The 24695-nt window shown below is 35.7% G+C and overlaps 3 protein-coding genes and 1 pseudogene across 5 annotated transcripts; 2 read left to right on the forward strand and 2 right to left on the reverse strand.

Moving 5' to 3' along the window:
• The first annotated feature begins 1291 nt into the window (after positions 1-1291).
• LOC141347453 (uridylate-specific endoribonuclease A-like) lies at positions 1292-5703 on the forward strand. Its single transcript, XM_073852473.1, has 8 exons — positions 1292-1395; positions 1532-1546; positions 3554-3710; positions 3781-3980; positions 4803-4916; positions 5011-5117; positions 5210-5352; positions 5463-5703. Exons 1-8 carry the CDS (start codon positions 1338-1340, stop codon positions 5575-5577), a joined length of 909 nt encoding a protein of 302 aa, XP_073708574.1. The 5' UTR covers positions 1292-1337; the 3' UTR covers positions 5578-5703.
• A 360-nt stretch (positions 5704-6063) lies between these two features.
• Positions 6064-11857, reverse strand: LOC141347565 (formylglycine-generating enzyme-like; annotated as a pseudogene).
• Positions 11858-12399: 542 nt separating this feature from the next.
• On the forward strand, positions 12400-16927 carry LOC141346966 (uridylate-specific endoribonuclease A-like). Of its 3 annotated transcripts, XM_073851934.1 has the most exons (9): positions 12443-12555; positions 12692-12706; positions 13007-13132; positions 14735-14891; positions 14966-15165; positions 16039-16152; positions 16234-16340; positions 16430-16572; positions 16688-16927. In XM_073851934.1, exons 1-9 carry the CDS (start codon positions 12498-12500, stop codon positions 16800-16802), a joined length of 1035 nt encoding a protein of 344 aa, XP_073708035.1. In that variant the 5' UTR covers positions 12443-12497; the 3' UTR covers positions 16803-16927. The 3 variants fall into 3 exon arrangements, with proteins under 3 accessions (XP_073708037.1, XP_073708035.1, XP_073708036.1); XM_073851935.1 differs by lacking the exon at positions 13007-13132 and having other exon boundaries at positions 12453-12555; XM_073851936.1 differs by lacking the exons at positions 12692-12706; positions 13007-13132 and having other exon boundaries at positions 12400-12555.
• A 221-nt stretch (positions 16928-17148) lies between these two features.
• Positions 17149-22198, reverse strand: LOC141346965 (formylglycine-generating enzyme-like). Its single transcript, XM_073851933.1, has 9 exons — positions 21904-22198; positions 21348-21521; positions 21184-21258; positions 19415-19497; positions 19149-19271; positions 18953-19067; positions 18740-18853; positions 18573-18632; positions 17149-17333 (listed from the first exon to the last, which is right to left on the reverse strand). The coding sequence occupies exons 1-9, from the start codon at positions 22156-22158 to the stop codon at positions 17232-17234; spliced, it is 1101 nt and encodes a 366-aa protein (XP_073708034.1). The 5' UTR covers positions 22159-22198; the 3' UTR covers positions 17149-17231.
• Between the last annotated feature and the right edge of the window lie 2497 nt (positions 22199-24695).

A 24695-nucleotide genomic window follows, 5' to 3' on the forward strand; every position in this document is an offset into this window, starting at 1 on the left:
AAATGGACAATACTATCATTTTCCTCTTTACAGAAAAAACATTTCAAGTCAATGTCTTTACAAAACTTTGCAATTACCTGTTTTACAGGATAAATATGATAAAAAATCCTGAATGATACCTCTTTGATTTTATTTGTGATACAAAAACATCTGGAGATCTTAAAAGTCTCTTTCCAGTTGACATCTTGAAATTGTGATCTCCAAAAATTATTATTAGTCCATTTTCTTTTATATTTATACCTTCTAGTTTAAGATTGCGTTAAGAAAGTTGTTTTTTTCATCTATATCATTTCCAAGTTCTGAGGGAATGGCATTCATTACCAACATATACTCTTTAACTGGTATATAAAATGACCAATTTTCTAAAAACTCTGAATAGGTAAGCACTTGACCATTACTATTCAAAAGTTGTGAAACCAACAAAACATTAAAAAAAAAACAAGTAACTAAAAAATGAGGTTTGGTTTGTAATGTATTTATTACTCCAAATTAAGCAATTTGTAAGGGGAAAATGTGTGTTTGTATATAATCATTTATGATAACAATGCCTGTTTGTAAAAATTGGAAAGTTTTATGGGAAGCTTGCTAATATTAAAATTGCTCTTCTCGTTGTTTCCTTATAACAGTTAATGAACAGGAGATCTCGCACATATAGGCTTATATCCGCTATATACATCATAAAGTAACAACAACATTTATTTATGAAGTACATTTAAACACAACTTAAGCTGATTCAGAGTGCTATAAAAAATGGGGGTCAAAAAGAGTAAAAACATGTGCCAACTCTGCACCAACGTGGAGCTAAAAAAAACTTTGGCATGAGTATTGTGACTGCAGCTGTGTGAATGCAACCACCTGGTATTTCAGATTGTTTGCGCATGGAAATTTTTTGGAACACTTTCGTGCCAAAGACACATTCTTGCCAAATGGATCAGATCATGAAATTGGCATGAAACATGGAAATTTGTATTAAATGCTATAGTGTATTCTATTTAAATGCAATATAGGATGTCTATTATTTCTGGAGCCTGACAACTGTTCTCAGAGATTTTGGTCCAGCTGACTGAGAAAGAGGAACCGAGATTGATTTATTTTATTTTATTTGGTTTATTTAAAAAAAATTTTTTTTAAATACACTTCCTCTTTTTAATTATTTCACCAATCCCAAGAATATATTTTTGCTCATAGCACCTGGTTTCTTACGAAATACTAGTAGTTATTATCACAATAGAATGTGTTGACGCATGGGAGGAGTTCGTAAGGCTTTATTGATCTGAGATGGTATAAAAACCAAAGTGAGTCTTTAATCTGCACATTGTGCGTCTGAATCGTCCATAATGAAGGTCACCGTCGTCCTCTTCCTCACCATCACCCTGATCTCTCAGGGCTACAGTGGTAAGTTCAGACCTTCAATTTCCATCCTAAGTGTTCGTTCAGAAGTTACTAAACTGAACACGGTCACGTATCTTATGTTCTGGTACAACATAGCTATTATCTTAACGCAAATAGTGTTGCTTGTCTCTTTTGTCAGATTCTCCGGACACCCGTAAGTGTGAAATTGTGATACTGAATTTTACCTTCTTTTTTCTTATCTTCATACGCAAATCTCCTTAATTCATTCTAATCCTGTGCCTTATGTCTAATTGTTCTAGGTGTTTACTCTAAAGGTTAATACTATCCTAATACTATCTTTTTTACTCTAGGTTAATACTATCTAACTCTATTACTAGTATAAATTATAGGTTTCTGACATGCCTCTGGGTGGTAGATCTTTCCTTTCATATAAAATGTAAACATTTTAGTGACGCTTTAGCAGTCAGCATATGAATCTCACCTCTTTCAAGGGTCACTTTCTTGTAAGTGATGTGGAGAGTCCTACGATCCTATGAATGAATGCCACTGCGATTCAGATTGCCAGCAGCATGAGGATTGCTGCAATGACTATAAAAGCAGTGTGGTCGTAGAGGTGAGGTTCAACATCCGTAATTCAATAAAACTTATGTGACCCTGGACCAAAAACCAGTCATAAGGGTCATTTTTTTTTAAAATTGAGATTTATACATCAGATTTATACTGAAAGCTGAATAAATAAGCTTTACATTGATGTATGGTTTGTTAGGATAGAATAATATTTGGTCGAGATACAACTATTTGAAAATCTGGAATTTAAGGGTGCAAAAAAATCTAAATATTGAGAAAACGGCCTTTAAAGTTGTCCAAATGTAGTTCTTAGTAATGCATAGTACAATCAAAAATTAAGTTTTGATATATTTAGGGTAGGAACTTATATTCTTACAATATTTTCATGGAACATGATCTTTATATATAATATTCTAAGGATTTTTGGCAAAAAAAAAGAAAATAAAATTGATAATTTTGACCTATACAATGTATTGTTGGCTATTGCTACAAATATACCCATGCTACTTATGACTGGTTTTGTACAAAGCTGTCAGTGGGGTGGTAACAGCGCAAAGGCAAAAAGGTAAATCTTTGTACCTTATTTACTCCTAAATAGTACATATCAGTACCTCGAAAGTACACATTAGTATTTTTAAAAGTATATATTAGTGCCTAAATTGTACAGGAAATTGCCCCAGTCACAACTTGTACCTCTAATGAGAGTGTAGGTTTAAAAAAAAAAAAAGGTTTAGTAGCCGGTCCGGTCTTGTAAGTTAAAGCTGTAAAACTTAATGTTGCTGTTCAAACTACTTCCTGTCTGCATTCAATTAGACAAAAGGCACAAATAACAAATCAGAAGAATCAGAATCAGAGTGAATCTCATACACTGATGAACCAAAGTAATTCTAAACAAACATAGACAGGTTTTATTTGTCTCTTAAATACCATGCATTCCTCAAGGTATGTTGTGTCTCGTGAGGCAAATCTGCATTTTATAACAGGCATAAAAATAGGAGAAAGATTTGGTTGTAAATATTAGGTGGCTATCTGTGATAAAGTACTCAGTGACCATGAGTCCTGTTTATTTTGGATCCCAGCTCAGCTGTGTCCACTTCTATAGTTTCAGACACTTAGTTAATCTCAGAATTCATTCATAATATGTAATTAAGAACAGTTTCAATACAAGCAACTGTCCAATTGCTTGTATTGAAGAACACTTGCAATACTATTCCGACAAAAGCAACAGTCGTGTATCTATTTATTTTCATAAAACGTTATTTTCATGATTATTTTTAATGTTATTTTCAGTCTACAAATGCTACTCCAGGTAAGACAAAATTGATGTAAGTCTAATTGCTGTTACAGTTGTAACTGTCAACAGCACAAATCTGCATTACACCCACCATTGTGTGACACGAACATATAAAAACAAAAACAACAACAATCTCAAATCCATATTTACGGTTATGAACATGTTCAGACAATCAAGACAACAGATTTCAGATTTAAATGCTGTACTGTAATTGTAATTGCATGGTTAACTTAATTCCAGTAATTACTACTTCAGGTTTTCCTCTTTCACTGTGGCTTTGTCAGGTGTTTCTTTCCTCTTCAGGCACTAACTCTTTATGTATCCGTTTCCCATCCCAAGTATTAGCCAGTGTCACAGATGAGGAGATCAAGGCTCTGTCTGAGACACTGTACAAGTTAGACCATAACAGGGCCACAGCCTCAGACCTGGTTCTTGATACTCAGACACTGATCTCATCTTCTCAAACCGGCTCGGAGGTTGACCACTCATCACGCCCGTAAGACACAAACTACATGCACAGATACATGCATGTTATTATGTATTCTAATGCTCTTTTTCTTTCTTAGATTGTTCAAGCAGGTGAGCAGTACTTTGCTCGCCAAGCCCACATATCAAGCTCTGCTGAATCTGTTGGACAACTACAATAGAATGACAGGGACTGCTGAATATGTGCCCTCACTGGAAGAGCAGGAGCAGGACACTTTCCTCCAGTTGACCATGAACACTGACGTGGGCAACGAGCTTTACAATTTCCTCAACTCTAAAGGTATATGTGACCCCAAGACTTTTTGCTTTGGACCTTTTGAATTTTAGTGACAATGTAATATATACAGTTGAGGTCAAAAGTTTACATCCCCCTTTCAGAATCTGCAAAATGTTAATTATTTTAGCAAAATAAGAGGGATCATGTGAAATGCATGTTATTATTTCGTGTTGACTTCTTGAATTTAACTTATTTTGTCTTCTGGGAAACATGTAACTGTCCTCTGTAGCCTTTGAAGTACCAAACGAAAAAATATGATATTTAGGCAAAATTAAAAAAAATGTACACATCTCCATTCTGTTTAAAAGTTTGAACAGACCCCAGTTGTCCTCAGTGTGAAAAGATGTATCTCAAAATCATACAGTCATTGTTGGTAAGGGTTCAAATACACAAAAATGCTGGAAAACCATAGAATTTGTGGGACCTGAAGGACTTTTCTGAAGAACAGTGGACAGTTTAACTGTTCAGGACAAACAAGGGACTCATGAACAACTATCACTAAACAAAAAACACACAGCTGTGGATCATTCAGGGTAACAACACAGTATTAAAAATCACGAACAGGGTCATTTTTATAAATTCAACTATTATTTTCTATTGTGGACTATATATAAACATCTGTTATGTGAAATATCTTATTCAGGACAGTACTAAATAAACAATAACATGCATTTTGTATGATCCCTCTTATTTTGGTAAAAAGATTAGCATTTTGCAGATTCTGAAAGGGGGATGTACATTAACTGTACATTACCATTTGTGGTGCAAAATATAATGTAAATAGATTATTCTAAATATTTGAATTGAAAAAACTCTGGTTTTCAGGTGCATACTCATCACAGAGTGAGTTTATCCAGGATCTGAAGATGATGTGGTTTGGTCTTTATTCTCGAGCTAACGGCCAACAGGACTCCAGCGGGTTTGAGCACATCTTTTCAGGTCAGTCTGTGTGTGAGCACCTATGGTGAGCACATGTGATTGGCTGTCAATCTGCTTTTTGTATCTCTTTGGCTGACATGCGGCGTGTCAACAGGGGAAATTAAGAATGGAAAGGTGTCTGGTTTCCACAACTGGCTGCAGTTTTATCTAAAAGAGAAAGACGGAGTCCTGAATTACTACAGCCATAGTTTCAATGGCCCTGTGAGTTCTACTGAGTATCTGAATCAAAACAAACCAGTGCCCGTACAACATGCATTTCTTGTATTAGAAGTTTAATTACTTCTTTCTTTCAGTGGAGCACATATCCTGATGTGTTGGGAATGCAGTTTGAATGGGATGGCTATTTCAAAGAAGTCGGTTCTGCCTTTATTGGCTGTAGTCCTGAGTTCGATCTGGCTATGTACAGTCTCTGCTACATCACCCGCCCTGGCAAAAGGTGAGTTGTTTGTTTTTGTTCTCTGCCTATGCACTCATTTTTGTTTATATGAGCAAATCTACAAATGTATTAATATGCATTGCATTAAATCTGCTTGACTATGTTCTCAGGTGTTATCTGAGTTTGGGAGGACAGAGTATGAGCATTCAGACCTATACATGGGACAACAGCAGCTATGGGGACGGAAAGAAGTACATTGGGTCTGCTTACCCCGCCACTCCATGATTCTCTGTTGTCTGAATGTCAGTATCGACAAACTCACAACCAAAACAACTTGTTTGTGATCTTAAATCTTCTCTTGGTTGTTCGAGGTTGATGCTAGACCAAATAAAACAAAAGAATAGAAAAGCACCCTTCCTGTCTGTATTTTTATTTACGTATAATGAAATTCTTTCACACTCTTATTAGCTACAACTGTCAAAATTGTACACAACTTTTGGTCTGTTGTTAAACAAACTTGTAGGTCTGCATTTTTAAATTTTATTTAGAAACACTTTCTAATGAAAAATAATGAGAGAATCTTATTCTTGACCTTTTAGTACCTTCTGTAATTTTACAAAAAAGGAAAAGAACTGAAATAAATCACAACAAACTCTTACAAATGGCTTTATTTTACATAAAATAAAAAAATCTAAATTTCAAGTGTATGACAGTGGCAGATCTGCTGTTTGAGGTTATGGATCAGCGTCAGCGGCGCACCGGAAGCCCAGGTTAGATGCAGAACTCTCTGGAGTATTTTGACAACGGGCTGCACACCTGTATCTGTAGCAGTAAGACTACAGAGAGAGAAAAATATGTTAAAGTGTACATAAGTTGTATAAAAGCTTTCAGATGAAGGTTGCATTTTCCTCTTAGAAGCATATATTATACAAATAAACTCAAAAGTTTACATACACCTTGCAGAATCTGCAATATGTTAATTATTTTAACAAAATAAGAGGGATTATACAAACTGCATATTATTTTTTACTTAGTACTGACCTGAAAAACTGACCTTTCACATGAACGATGTTGACATATAGTCCACAAGAGAACGAAATAGTCGAATTTATAAAAATGACCCTGTTCAAAAGTTAACATATGCTTGATTCTTAATACTGTGTTGTTACCTGAATGATCCACAGCTGTTTTTTTAGTGACAATTCTTCAAAAGTCCATTGTTTGTCCTGAACAGTTAAACTGCCCGCTGTTCTCCTTCAAAAATCCTTCAGGTCCCACAGATTCTTTGGTTTTTCAGCATTTTTGTGTATTTGAACCCTTTCTATCAATGACTATGATTTTGAGATCCATCTTTTCACACTGAGGACAACTGCAGGACTCGTATGCAACTATTCCAGAAGGTTATAGCCCCTTTTTACACTGTGGCCTAAGGTAGCTTCAGTCTATGATTCTTTGAATGTGCCTGTGTAAACTTGTGACATCTGTGTTGTGACCCTGTGTTGCCTGTGTTAACTTGTTTGCTTGCCAAAATCTAATTTTACAGTTGCAGTAAATTAAAGTTCCTTCCAGTCAAAATGCTGCTTACAAATATTACTTGTCACTAGAAAATCTCATTTGATTTTAACAAAATCCTGTATATTTAAATCACGTTTCCAAAGTATTTATACGAGAAAAACGGCAAAAAACGTGCAAATAACGTCATTTGTTATATATTTATCAAACGAGACATGCGCTAGTCTCTGAAGAAAATGTAACATGTTTTACTATAGTAAATAGTTTAACAATAGCGTTTGTAATTAAACCACAGTAGCCTCAAATTTACATATTGTCTGGGACTCCATGAAATGTACTTTAACATCACAAACCATAAAATGTAATATACTTTTACTATAATATTCATTTTCATAACAGTAAACAGAGGTCACAAGTTAACACGGGCACATTTCTTTGATTCAGCCAGCTGCATATCACGCCGAGAGTAAAATCCTGATTTGTATCCAAAAATCCGCATTGTAATAAAGCAGCTCGGTAGCTCAGTGCGTTCGTTGCAATCGCTTTACAGAGTGACTGATTTTAGCGCGTGTACGAAACCCGTGCCAAACAGACTTATTAGATTAATTTCCGTATTTCAGCCGCTACGGGCGATCATACCAATAATTTGTCATCTTTACAAGAATATCAAAAACATGTGATGAGCAAGTGTGCGTTTATTAGACAGCTTAATATCACGTCAGTTTGTGCTTTCAGAATCGGCGAATCTGCAGCGTTCGGTTTATCACATCTGGCGCGGAGGACCTGAATCAGGAAATTGATTACCAGATAACACGGTAACCAGTTAAACCGTAACACCGGCGTAACACCTGACGTTGCAAACACGTTTTGTCCCTCCATGGAACCTAACGTTACTGCTTCCCAGGCAGACTGAATGAACTTTCATCTTTCCGGTATACTTGTTTTGATTAATGAGAGTCAAACATTGTTTGTACGGTAGGTGATATTTAAACTTATTGTCAGGATATTCAGATTTTTATTACGTGCTATTTGTCTAAATTGTAATTTTATTGCCGTTACATCAGTGACGTCGGTACTCGCAATTAGTTTCCTGTCACTTGTCTACGTGGGAACGACCGTCTGGAGGCGCTGTTGCTTTGATTGATCGAATTTGCTTCAGAAGTTCATTTCGTTTTCTTGTTGAGACTTTGTGTGTGTGTGTGTGTGTGTGTGTGTGTGTGTGTGTGTGTGTGTGTGTGTGTGTGTGTGTGTGTGTGTGTACCTGGTATTCATCACGTTGTGGGGACCAAATGTCCCCACAAGGATAGGAATACCAGTAGATTTTGACCTTGTGGGGACATTTCTCAGGTCCCCATGAGGAAACAGGCTTATAAATCATGCACAATGTGTTTTTTTGAGGAAGTAAAAGTGTGCACAATCTCCTGTGAGGGCTAGGTTTAGGTGTAGGGTAGGGTTAGGGTGATAGAAAGTACAGTTTGTACAGTATAAAAACCATTACACCTATGGAATGTCCCCATAAAACATGTAAACCCAACGTGTGTGTGTGTGTGTGTGTGTGTGTGTGTGTGTGTGTGTGTGTGTGTGTGTGTGTGTGTGTCACAGATATAAGTGAGGGGTGTTTTGCTGTGGAGGCCTATTGCGCCCTTAAGCCCTGCTGTCAAGCCTCGGTTCCTGTAGCTGATTCCTTGACCTAGACTACTCAGGTCGCCCATTGTTGTGTCTGTGTGTAATAGAATGTGTTTTATGTTACTGTGAAGCGCAGTGATTTGCTTCCCTCCCTCTCTTTATTATAATACCTTTTTTATTGTAATAAACTTTAATTTGTGTATATCTACGTCTCCTGCCAACTTTATTGTGAGCTTATCTGTGTTGCCTAAAAGAAATTTGAATCATAAGGGTCCCTGGTGAGATCCAGAGTGGCGTAGTCGGATTAAATCTTTCATTCTTTAGTGCTCTGCCACACAATGAACGAAACAGACACACACGCACCTATCCTGCAGTCCTCCCACTCTGCTTCAGTAGGAAGTAGTGACAGTACACCTGTGCATCACTCCACGACACATGCAGCACTGGGTGATTCATCCTAGATAAAAACACAAGAAATTATGTTTAATACTATGACTTCTAAACGGGTATATGACTTCAAAACATATCATCTAAATATGCAATGTAATTAGGATGTATTACAACAATTCAGTACTTAGTCATGTGGCACTGATGACAATTCTTTATTTATTTATTTTTTACCTGTGCTCTATGGTTGAATCTGGTCCTTCTGGGTGTCTCCAGTCTGCACCTTTCACTGGTGACCACCTAAGAGTTTATGCAGGCACAAAGAGACAGCCTCATTACTTGACTATATTTGTAGTTAATTTTTAACATTTACAGTCCTTCCAAGACATTCTGTTCCTTGGCCCTCTCTTGCATTCATTTCAATTCAGTGTTGCCCACAAGCATATGTGGGTATAGACAGATATGATGCACATTTTTTTTATTTATTTTTTTCCTGTGATGGCAAAGATAATCCTTCTGATCCTTCAGAAATTATTTTATTGCACTGCTCAAGAAACACTTTAAAACATTTTTGTAGAAACTGTGATACACTACCATAAAATGTTTGGGGAAAGTAAGAGGAAAAAGAAAAAATATATATACAGCTGCAATTGAAATTATTCAATCCCCTTGACCTGCAAGACATTTGTTGCAGAGAAATACATTTTGTGAAAACAGTTCAACAAAGGCATCAGTAAACTAGTTTATTAATACACATTTGCGTAATTCTAAGAACGTAAGTTGATGAATAACTAAAAAAGTCACATTGTCTCTAAACATTCATGTTCAAAATTATTCAACCCCCATAAGTCAAATTTGGTGCAGAATCTTTTATTCTTTAAAACCACCAATAAACGCTGCTTGGAAGTGCTCAGAAGTTTCTGTCACCTTTCTACTACAATCTTGGCTCATTGCTCACCTGAAAAAGCTTTCAGATCACTGATAACCTTTGGTTTTCACTTTGCCTCTGCTTTCTTCAAATTCAACCAAATATTTTAAATGAGAATTAAATCTGGAGATGGAACAGGCCACTTAAGAACATTCTATGACTGATCCCTGAACCAAACATAATTAGATTTAGATGTATACTCTGGGATGATTGTCCTGCAGGAAATCATTGGTTTCAGTCTTTGCACCAAAGGCATCACAATTCTTGCCAAAATGGCCTGATACTTCAAAGAATCCAGTATGTTCTTTATACAGTCATGATTTTCACTTCCTGCTCCAGTAAAACACTCCCATAACAAGACTGACCCACCTTCATTAGTTGATGATGGGGATGGTTTTCTTCTTCTTACAAGCTTTACCCTTTTTTTTGCACCAGACATACACTGATCATGGGTCCAAAAAGTTCTAGTTTGGTCACATCACTCCATAAAACATTCGTCCAGAACTCCACAGGTCTATCTTTTAATTTTGGCATGTTCAAGTCAGCCTTTTTGTTCTTCTTGGACAAGAGTGGCATTCGGCAAGTTGCTCCAAACATGAAAGCCATGCTTGTCATGTGTTCTTCTTATACTCTGCATTGAAATGTTTTTCCTCCTTTCGTCGGGTCATCTTGTAAGTCTTTGGCTGTACATTGCAGATTTTTCTCAGGTGCTCTGATCAAACATTTTATGATATTGTGCTTTTTGTTCAACACCCACAAAGTTTTGTGGTACAACACATTTTAAACTCTGAAAAAAGGCTGCCAGTTGTGTCTCTAGGAACTTTTAATGTCTTGGAAATCTTCATGTAGACTTTCTAATATAATAAAACTATTTTGCTCTTAAGCTTTAGTGAAGGTTTTGTTGACGTTCCCATATTAGCTACTCAAACTTCAGCTCATGCATAGGCTAACTGTATGTATGTGTAACAGCCCAAGCTAATTCTGTCTTTTTTTAATAGAGTTTCTAAAGACTTAATTGTGTTTTAAGACAATTTTGTTCCATACCATAAAAATAAGTGACTTAAAAACAGCAAAAATAGGGGTTGAATAATTATGCTGTAATAATAATTAGCTGTGTTATTTAAAAAAAAAATCCTATAACTCAAAAACATTACATTATATTTTGTCATTATCACTTTTAATATGCAATTTTGTTGTAGACTTTTATAAAGTCCTTGATGTTTAGAAAAGCTTGTATTTGTAAAGTACTGCAGTCTCTGCATAAACAAAGACTTTTCCCATAAACAAAATAAAAATGTATGTGTATATGTTTCTCACCGCTTGTGACAGCGTGCTCTTCACCTCCTCACTCAGCAGTCCCTCTAAAACAAAGGTGTCTCCAAAATGCTCAGCCTGTAGACAGATATAGCTGATTGAATATGAGTGAGTGAGTATGTATATTGATTATTCATCTTATGGCCCAGAAATTGGTTGCAATTTACCTTTGTGATGTACCCTGTCTGGTTGGTGAAGTGCTGGAACTGCTGGTTTGTGACTTCATGCTCTTCAATGTAAAAAGGGTCCAGCCTCACTCTCCTCTGCGGCCCCTCTCCATCCTGTGGTATTCCTGGGTCATCCGTTCCCATCATAAACCAACCTCCCTGCAGCAGCACCAGCTACACACACAACAATAAGATGTCTTGCTTAATAAAACAACTTATCAAAAAATAAAAATACTTATTCATCATCATATATTTTGAAACTTATATGACCTTCATTCTTACATGAGAAGGTATTTATAGCGTAATGTCCTTTTTGTGCAAGATTTTGGTTTTAGAGTACTGCATTTTTAATGTAATGTACTTTAATCATTTTATTGTGCTTTTCTGTTCTATTTTGAGATGATTGACAGGTATCTATCAAATATTTTTTTTACAGATATAACATTTCTCCTTTCGTATTTCACAAAAAAAAAAACACAAAACAAAACAACACTTTACTCGCAAGGAGTATGATAACTGCAAATATAAGTGAGCAATTGCACAAACCTTACTGCGTATCATGCTGTGTCTTGTGTGGACTTTGATTTGCTGTTTTGGAGTATATATTTACATTATCGTGATGTTCCAGTTTGTTTTAATAATAATAATAATAATACATTTTATTTATAAAGCACTTTACATTTTCGAAAAAATCTCAGAGTGCTACAGAAAAGTCATAATAGATGATACAATATAAAAGTATGAGTAAAACAGCAATTACGGATTTCATCATTTATCAACATTAACATCCATTTCAGTCCCTGACTACCACAATCCGTGCCCACATTCTTGCCAAATGGATCAGACCATGAAATTGCCATGAAAAATTTCCATGGAAATCTGTATTATATGCTATAGTGTATTCTAAATGCTATATAAGATGTCTACGATTTCTGGAGCCTGACAACTGTTCTCAGAGATTTTGGACCAGCTGACTGAGAAAGAGGAACAAAGATTGATTTATTTTATTTTATTTGGTTTTATTTTTGTTTTTTAAAAATTCTACTTCCTCTTTTTAATCATTCCACCACTCCCAAAAATATCGTTTTGCTCATAGCAACGCAGCAAAACGTTACACCTGAGTCACCTGGTTTATTACGAAATAATAGTAGTTATTATCACAATATAATGTGTTGACGCATGGGAGGGGTTCGTAAGGATTTATTTATCTGAGATGGTATAAAAACCAAAGTGAGCGTTAATCTGCACATTGTGCGTCTGAATCGTCCATAATGAAGGTCACCGTCGTCCTCTTCCTCACCATCACCCTGATCTCTCAGGGCTACAGTGGTAAGTTCAGACCTTCAATTTCCATCCTAAGTGTTCGTTCAGAAGTTACTAAACTGAACACGGTCACGTATCTTATGTTCTGGTACAACATAGCTATTATCTTAACGCAAATAGTGTTGCTTGTCTCTTTTGTCAGATTCTTCGGACACCCGTAAGTGTGAAATTGTGATACTGAATTTTACCTTCTTTTTTCTTATTCTATTTATACGGAAATCTCCTTAATTCATTCTAATCCTGTGCCTTATGTCTAATTGTTCTAGGTGTTTACTCTAAAGGTTAATACTATCTTAATACTATCTTTGAGCTCTAGGTTAATACTATCTAACTCTATTACTAGTATAAATTATAGGTTTCTGATGTGCCTCTGGGTGGTAGATCTTTCCTTTCACATAAAATGTAAACATTCTAGTGACGCTTTAGCAGTCAGCATATGAATCTCACCTCTTTCAAGGGTCACTTTCTTGTAAAAGGAGATGTGGAGAGTCCTTCGATCCTATGAATGAATGCCACTGCGATTCAGATTGCCAGCAGCATGAGGATTGCTGCAATGACTATAAAAAGCAGTGTGGTCGTAGAGGTGAGGTTCAACATCCGTAATTCAATAAAACTTATGTGACCCTGGACCAAAAATCAGTCATAAGGGTCAATTTTTTGAAATTGAGATTTATACATCAGATTTTAATACTTAGATACTAAAAGCTGAATAAATAAGCTTTACATTGATGTATGGTTTGTTAGGATAGAATAATATTTGGTTGAGATACAACTATTTGAAAATCTGGGTGCAAAAAAATCTAAATATTGAGAAACGGCCTTTAAAGTTGTCCAAATTAAGTTCTTAGCAATGCATAGTACAAATCAAAAATTAAGTTTTGATATATTTAGGATAGGAACTTATATTCTTATAATATTTTCATGGAACATGTTCTTTATATATAATATTCTAGAGATTTTTGGCAAAAAAAAGATCATTTTGACCTATACAATGTATTGTTGGCTATTGCTACAAATATACCCATGCTACTTATGACTGGTTTTGTACAAAGCTGTCAGTGGGGTGGTAACAGCGCAAAGGCAAAAAGGTAAATCTTTGTACCTTATTTACTCCTAAATAGTACATATCAGTACCTCGAAAGTACACATTAGTATTTTTAAAATTACATATTAGTGCCTAAATTGTACAGGAAATTGCCCCAGTCACAACTTGTACCTCTAATGAGAGTGTAGGTTTAAAAAAAAAAAAAAAAAGGTTTAGTAGCCGGTCCGGTCTTGTAAGTTAAAGCTGTAAAACTTAATGTTGCTGTTCTGTAAAGTCAAACTACTTCCTGTCTGCATTCAATTAGACAAAAGGCACAAACGAATAACAAATCAGAAGAATCAGAATCAGAGTGAATCTCATACACTGATGAATCAAAGTAATTCTAAACAAATAAAGACAGGTTTTATTTGTCTCTTAAATACCATGCAATCCTCAAGGTCTGTTGTGTCTCGTGAGGCAAATCTGCATTTTATAACAGGCATAAAAATAGGAGAAAGATTTGGTTGTAAATATTACTTGGCTTTCTGTGATAAAGTACTCAGTGACCATGAGTCCTGTTTATTTTGGATCCCAGCTCAGCTGTGTCCACTTCTATAGTTTCACACACTTAGTTAATCTCAAAATTCATTCTAAATGCTAAACACCATATTTCCTAATGTGTAATTAAGCACAGTTTCTGTTCATTTGCTTGTATTGAAGAGCACTTGCAATACTATTCCGACAAAAGCAACTGTTGTTTATTTTTATTTTTTTTTATAAACCATTATTTTCTTGATTATTTTACGTTTCAGTCTACAAATGCTACTACAGGTAAGACCAATCTGTTGTAAGTCTAATTGCTTTTACAGTTGTAACTGTCAACAGCACAAATCTGCATTACACCCACTATTGTGAGACACGAACATATAAAAAACCAAAACAACAATAAACTTAAATCCAGATTCACAGTTATGAACATGTTTAGTCTTTTGTCAAGACAACAGATTTCATAATTAAATGCTGAAATTTGAAACTGTAATTGCATGGTTAACTTAATTCCAGTAATTACTACTTCAGGTTTTCCTCTTTCACTGTGGCTTTGTCAGGTGTTTCTTTCCTCTTCAGGCACTAACTCTTTATGTATCCGTTTCCCATCCCAAGTATTAGCCAGTGTCACAGATGAGGAGATCAAGGCTCTGTCTGAGACACTGTACAAGTTAGACCATAACAGGGCCACAGCCTCAGACCTGGTTCTTGATACTCAGACACAGATCTCATCTACTGAGACGGGCTCAGAGGTTGACCACTCATCACGCCCGTAAGACACAAACAGCACGCACAGGTACATACATGCATGTTATTATGTATTCTAATGCTCTTTTTCTTTCTTAGATTGTTCAAGCAAGTGAGCAGTACTTTGCTCGGCAAGCCTACATATCAAGCTCTGCTGAATCTGTTGGACAACTATAATAGGGTTACAGGACAAGCAGAGAATGTGCCCTCACAGGAAGAGCAGGAGCAGGACACTTTCCTCCAAGCGACCATGAACACTGACGTGGGCAAGGAGCTTTACAATTTCCTCCACTCTAAAGGTATACGTGACCCCAAGCCTCTTTTTGCTTTGGACCTTTTGAATTTTAGTGACAATGTAATACATACAGTTGAGGTCAAAAGTTTACACCCCCCTTCCAGAATCTTCAAAATGTTAATTATTTTACCAAAATAAGAGGGATCATACGAAATGCATGATATTGTTTATTTTGTCCTCTGGGAAAGTATCTTCTGTAGACTTTGAAGGGCTGTACTAAATGAAAAAAATATGATATTTAGGCAAATTAAGAAAAATGTACACATCTCCATTCTGTTCAAAAGTTTTCACCCCCAGCTCTTAATGCATGGTTTTCCCTTCTGGAGCATCAGTGGGTGTTTGAACCTTCTTTAATAGTTGTATATGAGTCCCTCAGTTGTCCTCAGTGTGAATAGATGGATCTCAAAATCATACAGTCATTGTTGGAAAGGGTTCAAATACACAAAAATGCTGGAAAACAACGAATTTGTGGAACCTGAAGGACTTTTCTAAAGAAAAGTGGACAGTTTAACTGTTCAGGACAAACAAGGGACTCATGAACAACTATCAATAAACAAAAAAACACAGCAGTGGATAATTCCGGTAACAACACAGTATGAAGAATCTTGAACTAGGTCATTTTTTATTATCTATTGTGGACTATATGTAAACATCTTTTATGTGAAATATCTTATTCAGGCCAGTACTAAATAAACAATAACATGCATTTTGTATTTTCCCACTTAGAAAAAAACAAAGATTAACATTTTGCAGATTCTGAAAGGGGGATGTAAATTTTTGACCTCAACTGTACATTACCATTTGTAGTGCAAAATGATTAAAAGTAATGTGAATAGATTATGCTAAATATTTTAATTTAAATAACACTGGTTTTCAGGTATATACGAATCACAGAGTGAGTTTATCCAGGATCTGAAGATGATGTGGTTTGGTCTTTACTCTCGAGCTAAGGGCCAACAGGACTCCAGCGGGTTTGAGCACATCTTTTCAGGTCTGTCTGTGTGTGAGCACATGTGATTGGCTGTCAATCTGCTTTTTGTATTTGTTTGACTGACATGTGATGTGTCAACAGGAGAAATTAAGAAGGGAAAGGTGTCTGGTTTCCACAACTGGCTGCAGTTTTATCTGAGAGAGAAAGAGGGACTCCTGAATTACTACAGCCATAGTTTCAATGGCCCTGTGAGTTCTACTGAGTGTGCGAATTGTGCTCGTACAACATGCATTTTAGTCTACTTGTATTAGAATTTTTGATTACTCCTTTCTTTCAGTGGACCACATATCCTGATGTGTTGGGAATGCAGTTTGAATGGGATGGCTATTTCAAAGAAGTCGGTTCTGCCTTTATTGGCTGTAGTCCTGAGTTCGATCTGGCTATGTACAGTCTCTGCTACATCACCCGCCCTGGCAAAAAGTGAGTTGTTTGTTTTTGTTCTCTGCCTATGCACTCATTTTTGTTTATATGAACAAATCTTTATAAAAATTATATGCATTGCATTAAATGGTTATCTGCTTGACTATGTTCTCAGGTGTCATCTGAGTTTGGGAGGACAGAGTATGAGCATTCAGACCTATACATGGGACAACAGCAGCTATGGGGACGGAAAGAAGTACATTGGGTCTGCTTACCCCGCCACTCCATGATTCTCTGTTGTCTGAATGTCAGTATCGACAAACTCACAACCAAAACAACTTGTTTGTGATCTTAAATCTTCTCTTGGTTGTTCGAGGTCGATGCTAGACCAAAAAAAATAAAAAATAGAAAAGCACTTTTCCTGTTTGTATTTTTACTCATGCATAATGATATTCTTTCACACTCTCACTAGCTACTTCTGGTCTGTTGTTAAACAAACTTGTAGGTCTGCATTTTGAAATTTGATTTAGAACCTTTATCTAATGAATAAATTACGAGAGAATCATATTCTTGACATTTCAGTACCTTGTGTAATTATACAAAAAAAATAAAGAACTGAAATAAATTACAACAAACTCTTACAAATGGCTTTATTTACAAAAAATTTAAAATCTTTCTGGATTTCAAGTGTATGACAGTGATAGATCTGCTGTTTGAGGTTATGGATCAGCGTCAGCGGCGCAGCGGAAGCCCAGGTTAGATGCAGAACTGTCCGGAGTATTTTGACTACGGGCTGCACACCTGTATCTGTAGCAGTAAGACTACAGAGAGAAAAAAATATGTTAACATTTACATAAACAAGTTCTATAAAAGATTTCAGATGAAGGTTGCATTTTCCTCTTAGGTGCATATATTATATAATTAAACTCAAAAGTTTACATACACCTTAAAGAATCTGCAAAATGTTAATTATTTTTAAAAAATAAGAGGGATTATACAAAATGCATGTTATTTTTTACTTAGCACTGACCTGAAAAAACTGACCTTTCACATAAAAGATGTTGACATATAGTCCACAAAGAAAAAATTAGTTGAAATTATAAAAATGACCCTGTTCAGAAGTTAACATGTGCTTGATTCTTAATACTGTGTTGTTACCTGAATGATCTACATATGTGTTTTTTTAGTGATAGCTGTTCATGAGTCCCTTGTTTGTCCTGAACAGTTAAACTGTCCTGCTGTTCGCACTGATTCTTTGGTTTTTCAGCATTTTTGTGTATTTGAACCTTGTCAAACAATGACTGTATGATTTTGAGATCCATATTTTCACACTGAGGACAACTGAGGAACTATTACAGAAGGCTAACTGATGCTTCAGAATGAAAAATGACGATGAAGAACCAGGGGTGTAAACAGAATGAAGATGTGTTCATTTTTCTTACTTTGCCTAAATATTAAATTTTTTCATTTAATACTGCTCTTCAGAAGTTACAGAAGATACTTCCATGTTTCCCAGGAGACGAAATAAGCACAATTTACCCTGATCTTCAAATTCAAAAAGTTTTCACTCCCCGGCTCTTAACGCATTGTGTTTCCTTCTGAAGCATCAGTGGGTGTTTGAACCTTCTGTAATAGTTGCATATGAGTCCCTAAAAAGATGGATCTCAAAACCATACAGTCAATGTTGGAAAGGGTTCAAATACACAACAATGCTGAAAAAACCACAGAATTTGTGAATACTGAAGGATTTTTCTGAAGAACAGCGGTCAGTTTAACTAATCAAGACAAACAAGGGACTCAAACAACTATCACTAAAAAAAAAAAAAACATCTGTGGATCATTCAGGTAACAACACAGTATTAAGAATCAAGTGTATGTAAACTTTTCATATACATAATCTTACTTAGGTCAGGACTAAATAAAAAACAATATGTATGTTGTGTGATCCCTCTTATTTTAATAAAAATTAACATTTTGCAGTTCTGCAAGGTGTATGTAAACTTTTGTAAACTGTACGTCAGTCATTAGATGTACATTAGATGGCTTTGTGTATGTTTTACCTTGTGGCACATGTAGGATCCTCCTTTCTTAACTCTGTCTGTCCCTGTTTCTGGTCCTTTCTGTAAAAAAAAAGCACAAGTCATAAGGATTTAACGCATGAACAGTCTCATATGCATAGAAGACCTTTAAATTATGCATGTGTGTATATCACTCAAATTAGTCTCACAGGGTTGTACTTGTCTTCTGTTGTGTGATGCACATTCCACCAGTCTGCCGTCCACTCCCATGCATTTCCCACCATGTCATACAGCCCAAAGCCATTGGCAGGAAATGACATTACCTGCCCAAAACAGTCAGTAATCAGTCAGTGTTCTTTCTAAAACCCAGTACACATGTAAATGAGGATAAAGGGCTACTTTGCGTTCTTTCTTTGTGTTACCGGTGATGTGTTAGCAAAGCCGTCCTCTGCTGTGTTGTGGTTAGGGAAATCTCCCTGCCACAAGTTAGCATAGTGCTGCCCTTTGGGCATTAGTTTATTTCCCCATGGGTATAGCCTAACAAGAGCGACAGAGAGAGAATATGTTGAAAAAAATAATAAAATGGACAAACAATGAATGAAACAGACAAACACGCACCTATCCTGCAGTCCACCTCTACAGGCTAACTCCCACTCTGCTTCAGTAGGAAGTCTGCGATTGGCCCAGTGACAGTACGCCTGTGCATCACTCCATGATACATGCAGCATTGGGTGATTCATCCTTAATAAAAACACAGCAGGTATATGACTTCAAAACATATCATCTAAATACACAATGTAATTAGTGATGTATTACAATAATTCAGAACTTAGTCATGTGGCACTGATGACAATTCTTTATTTATTTATTTATTTATTTTTTACCTGTGCTCTATGGTTGAATCTGGTCCTTCTGGGTGTCTCCAGTCTGCACCTTTCACTGGTGACCACCAAGGAGCAGCAGCCACCTATTGACCATAATTATACAAAGACAAAGAGAAGTGCTGTTTAGTTATCTATAAATGCACATCCTGTCTATTTATGGCTATATTTGGAGATTAAGACCTCTAGCTCTTTTTCTAAAACAAGAGTTTATGCAGGCACAAAGAGACAGCCTCATTACTTGACTATATTTGTAGTTAATTTTTAACATTTACAGTCCTTCCAAGACATTCTGTTCCTTGGCCCTCTCTTGCATTCATTTTAATTCAGTCTTACCCACAAGCATATGTGGGTATAGACAGATATGATCCACTTTTTTTTTTTTTTACTGTGATGGCAAAGAGAATCCTTGTGATCCTTCAGAAATTATTATATTGCACTGCTCAAGAAACATTTCTTATATTATTAATGTTGAAAACACATTCAAAAACATTTTTTGAAGAAACTGTGATACATTACCATACAATTTTTGGGGTAAGTAAGAGGAAAAATAAAAAAATATATACAGCTGCAATCAAAATTATTCAACCCACTTGACCTGCAAGACATTTTGTTGCAGAGAAATACATTTTGTGAAAACAGTTCAACAAAGACATCAGTAAACTTTTAGAGAAAGTTTATTAATACACATTTGAGTAATTCTGAGAACGTAAGTTGAATAAAAAAAAAAATTAAATTTGCTCTAAACATTAATGTTGAAAATTATTCAACCCCAAAAAGTCAAATTTGGTGCAGAATCTTTTATTCTTTAAAGAACAATCTATGACTGATACCTGAACCAAGCATAATTAGATTTAGATGTATACTTAAGGATGACAGTCCTGCAGGAAAGTCCATTGATCATTGGTTTCAGTCTTTGAACCAAAGGTATCACAATTCTTGCCAAAATTGTCTGATACTTCAAATAATCCAGTATGTTCTTATACAGTCGTTATTTCCACTTCCTGCTCCAGTAAAACACTCCCATAACAAGACTGACCCATCTCCATTAGTTGATGATGGGGATGGTGTTCTTCTGCTTATAAGCTTTACCTTTTTTTGCACCAGACATACACTGATCATGGGTCCAAAAAGTTTGGTCACATCACTCCATAAAACATTCGTCCAGAACTCCAGAGGTCTATCTATTAATTTTAGCATGTTCAAGTCAGCCTTTTTGTTCTTGTTCTTGGACAAGAGTGGCATTTGGCAAGTTGTGTTCTTCTTATACTCTGCATTGAAATGTTGTGTCTCTAGGAACTTTTAATGTCTTGGAAATCTTCATGTAGACTTTCTAATATAATAAATCTATTTCTTCTCTATTGCTTTAGTCAAGGCTCTGTTGACGTTGCCATATTAGCTACTCAAACTTCAGCTCATGCATAGGCTAACTGCATGTATGTGTAACAGCCCAAGCTAATTCTGTATCTATTCTAAAGGCTTAATTGTGTTTTAAGACAATTTTGTTCCATACCATAAAAATAAGCGACTTAAAAAGCAATGTTAAATAGGGGTTGCATAATTATGGCATAGCTGTGTTATTAAAAAATCCTATAACTCAAAAACATTACATTATATATTGACATTATCACTTTTAATATGCAATTTCGTTGTAGACTTCTATAAAGTCATTGATGTTTAAAAAAAACTAGTATTTGTAAAGTACTGCAGTCTCTGCATAAAGAGACTTTTTCCATAAACAAAATTAAAATGTATGTGTATATGTTTCTCACCGCTTGTGACAGCGTGCTCTTCACCTCCTCACTCAGCAGTCCCTCAAAAACAAAGGAGTCTCCAAAACGCTCAGCCTGTAGACAGAGATAGCTGATTGAATATGAGTGAGTGAGTATGTATATTGATTATTCATCTTATGGCCCAGAAATTGGTTGCGATTTACCTCTGTTTTGTACCCTGTCTGGTTGGCGAAGTGTTGGAACTGCTGGTTTGTGACTTCATGCTCTTCAATGTAAAAAGGGTCCAGCCTCACTCTCCTCTGCGGCCCCTCTCCATCCTGTGGTATTCCTGGGTCATCCGTTCCCATCATAAACCAACCTCCCTGCAGCAGCACCAGCTACACACACAACAATATGATGTCTTGCTTAATAAAATAACTTATCAAAAAATAAAAACACTTATTCATCATCATATATTTTGAAACTTATATGACCTTCATTCTTACACGAGAAGGTATTTATAGCCTAATGTCCTTTTTGTGCAAGATTTTCACACAGAAAGCTATAATATGGTTTTAGATGTAGAGTACTGCATTTAAATGTAATGTACAATGTTTTCTGTTCTATTTTGAGATGTTTGACAGGTATCTATCAAAATATTTTTACAGGTATAAAAATTTTCCTTTAGTATTTAACAAAAAAAAAAAAAGACAGTCAGTGAAACAAAACAACAAAGAGTATGATAACTGCAAAAATAAGTGATAAATTGCACAAACCTACCTTACTGCGTATATCATGCTGTGTCTTGTGTGGACTTTGGTTTGCTGTTTTGGAGTATATATTTGCATCATCGTGATGTTCCAGTTTGTTTTCATCATTTATATCAACATTAACATCCCTTTTCAGTCCCTGACAACCACAGTCCGTGCCCTGTGACTCCGACGACTGCTGTTCGAGCACGATGTCGCCTATATCACTACGCACTGCTAAAATGCAGAGAAATAAAACTACAGAACTGCTCCATGCTGATGCCATTGCCAATGTCAACTGTGTTCATGGTGAACAGCACGTCCGGGAGGAGTCACGTGATCAGTCAGCTGACATGTGTAGCTGCAGTTATGCACAGAAAGTGCACTGGTCTGAATTCATTCTAACGTTTTAAAAGTTGTTTTTATTCCCATTCATCTCAGGTTGCAGTTTCTCTGTTGGCGTGTAACATTTGTTTTAGACACCCTAGCTGTGCCGAAATCGTTGGCTAGAGAAATATGTGCCTAGAGGTCGCTGTTTATTAAATTGCGAGAACGCCTTCACATTATCTTGGGAGCCTGTTGATGTGATGCTGCGAAACAAGTTCATTTTATAAAGAAATTACGTTTTTAGACACGCTGTCAGAGAGCTATTGCTTTCTCTGTCCTTATTATTATACTGTTTGTGTTTTACTCTGATTTTAAAATACATTAAACGATCCATTACATCTAGAATTATTATTATTTAGAACAGGCTGTCTGTAATGCTTCTCAAATGAACTCTGTTTATGTCTAAATTTATCTCCTGTATTTTTTTTTTTTCAGTTTTTTTTTTTAGTTCGCCTGTCCATCCAGTCCTGATGGTTAATGGTAAATGAACTTGCTGTTTTCAGTTGAGGGTCGAACCTGAGGCTCTGATTAAGTTACACTAGCAGTCTGATTTTTGTGTGTTTTTTTAAAGAATTCTCTTATACTCACCAAGCCTGTATTTATTTGATCTAAAATACAACAAAAGCAGTAATATTGTGAAATATTTTTACTATTTAAAATAACTGCTTTCTATTTGAATAGATTTTAAAATTAATTTTTTTCCCTGTGATCAAAGCTAAATTTTCAGCATCATTATTCCAGTCTTCAGTGTCACATGATCCTTCAGAAATCATTCTAATATGCTAATTTGCTGTTCAAGAAACATTTATTAATTATTATCAATATTTAAAACAGCTGAGCACATTTTCAGGATTCTTTGATGAATAGAAAGATCGAAAGATATATTCATCTGAAATAAAAAGCTTTTGTAACACCATACTATTCAAAAGCTTGAAGTCAGTATAATTTTTGGGGTGAAGAAATTATAGAAATGAATACTTTTATGCTACTTTTATGTAACAAGGATATTTTAAATTGATCAAAAGTGATGATAAACACAGTTATAATGTTACAAAAGATTTCTGTTTCAGATAAATGCTGTTCTTCTGAACTTCTGAAAGAAAGAAACAAAAAAAATTCTCAGCTGTTTTCAACATAATAATATAAATGTTTTTTGAGCAGCAAATCAGAATATTAGAATGATTTCTGAAGGAGCATGTAACTGAAGTAATGTTGCTAAAAATTCAGCTTTGAAACCACAGAAATAAATTACATTTTAAAATATGTTCAGTTATTTTAAGTAGTAAAAAATATTTTAAAATGTTACTGTTTTTGCTGTTGAAATCTGTTTCCACCATCTGTTTTACACAGATTGGCTTTAATTGATAGACAAACTCTAAACTTTCCAACCTGATGCTCTGATAAATGAGCTTGAATATTATTAGACATGTGCACTGATTCAGATGCTGCCTTGGTGCCAATGGAATGAAAGTTAATAGCTAGTACCTTTTCATGCAGTTAATTAAAGCAGAGCTCCTTATGATATTTTATTAAAACCATGCACAAAATTTAAAACGGCAGTGGTGCAAGTTTAACAAAACCACTAGCAGACGAATATTTCCGAATGTATTATATCACTTGCCTGTCAGCCCTGCTTACACATTTTTACATATTTTGGCTATAAATAAACCCAGTTTCTCTTTATAGTCTCTGTAGACCGTTCACAAGAAGAACAAAATTATTTAGTCAAATGATCAGGGACATTCTGGGTCTTGTAGTTCTTGAATGCCGCAGAATATTGAAATCACCGTGACATTATACCTCCGTAACACCATTTCCCAGAATCCCAGCGTACTCCACTGTTTACAGAGTCACTCGGCAAGCCGAAAAGAGACGAACATCGGGGGTGATGGACCGCGGCTGGACTCTATGAAGAGTCGGAGTAATAACTTTCTCAAACAGAGGACGAAACGTTTGGGAAAATACCGCGGACACTTTTCCTCCAACTTCGTCGGAGAGAGGTGAGACTGAGAGAGAAACTACACAAGAATAAACGGACTACTAAGAGTTTTGTTCATGAATTATGGTGAATTAAATATTTATCTTATCTGAGGGAGAGCATCGCGCGTCCTGCTGAACCCGCCCCTAGGTTAGAAAAACTGCCATGAGAAACTCGCATATAGAAAGAGAAAAAGATACAAACTCAACGAGGAAGACAAAAGTGTATCAGTTGGCTGAAGATGATGTTTTATGCTGTTTAACGCAATGACACAAAACAATGTTATGATGAAGTCAAGAAGAGGTCTGGTTCCGTTAGTTTAATCGCATTTAGGGCACGTAGCTCATAAAATGACTCTGCTTTACGAATGCGTTTGCTGGATAAAGTTAACATGCTTGGGTGCATAACTGTCTTCCTTCGTTTTGACATTGTTGACAAGGGTAGAAAATTTAATTAGT

Source organism: Garra rufa, chromosome 12 (assembly GCF_049309525.1).
Source record: "Garra rufa chromosome 12, GarRuf1.0, whole genome shotgun sequence".
NCBI classification, from domain to species: domain Eukaryota; kingdom Metazoa; phylum Chordata; class Actinopteri; order Cypriniformes; family Cyprinidae; genus Garra; species Garra rufa.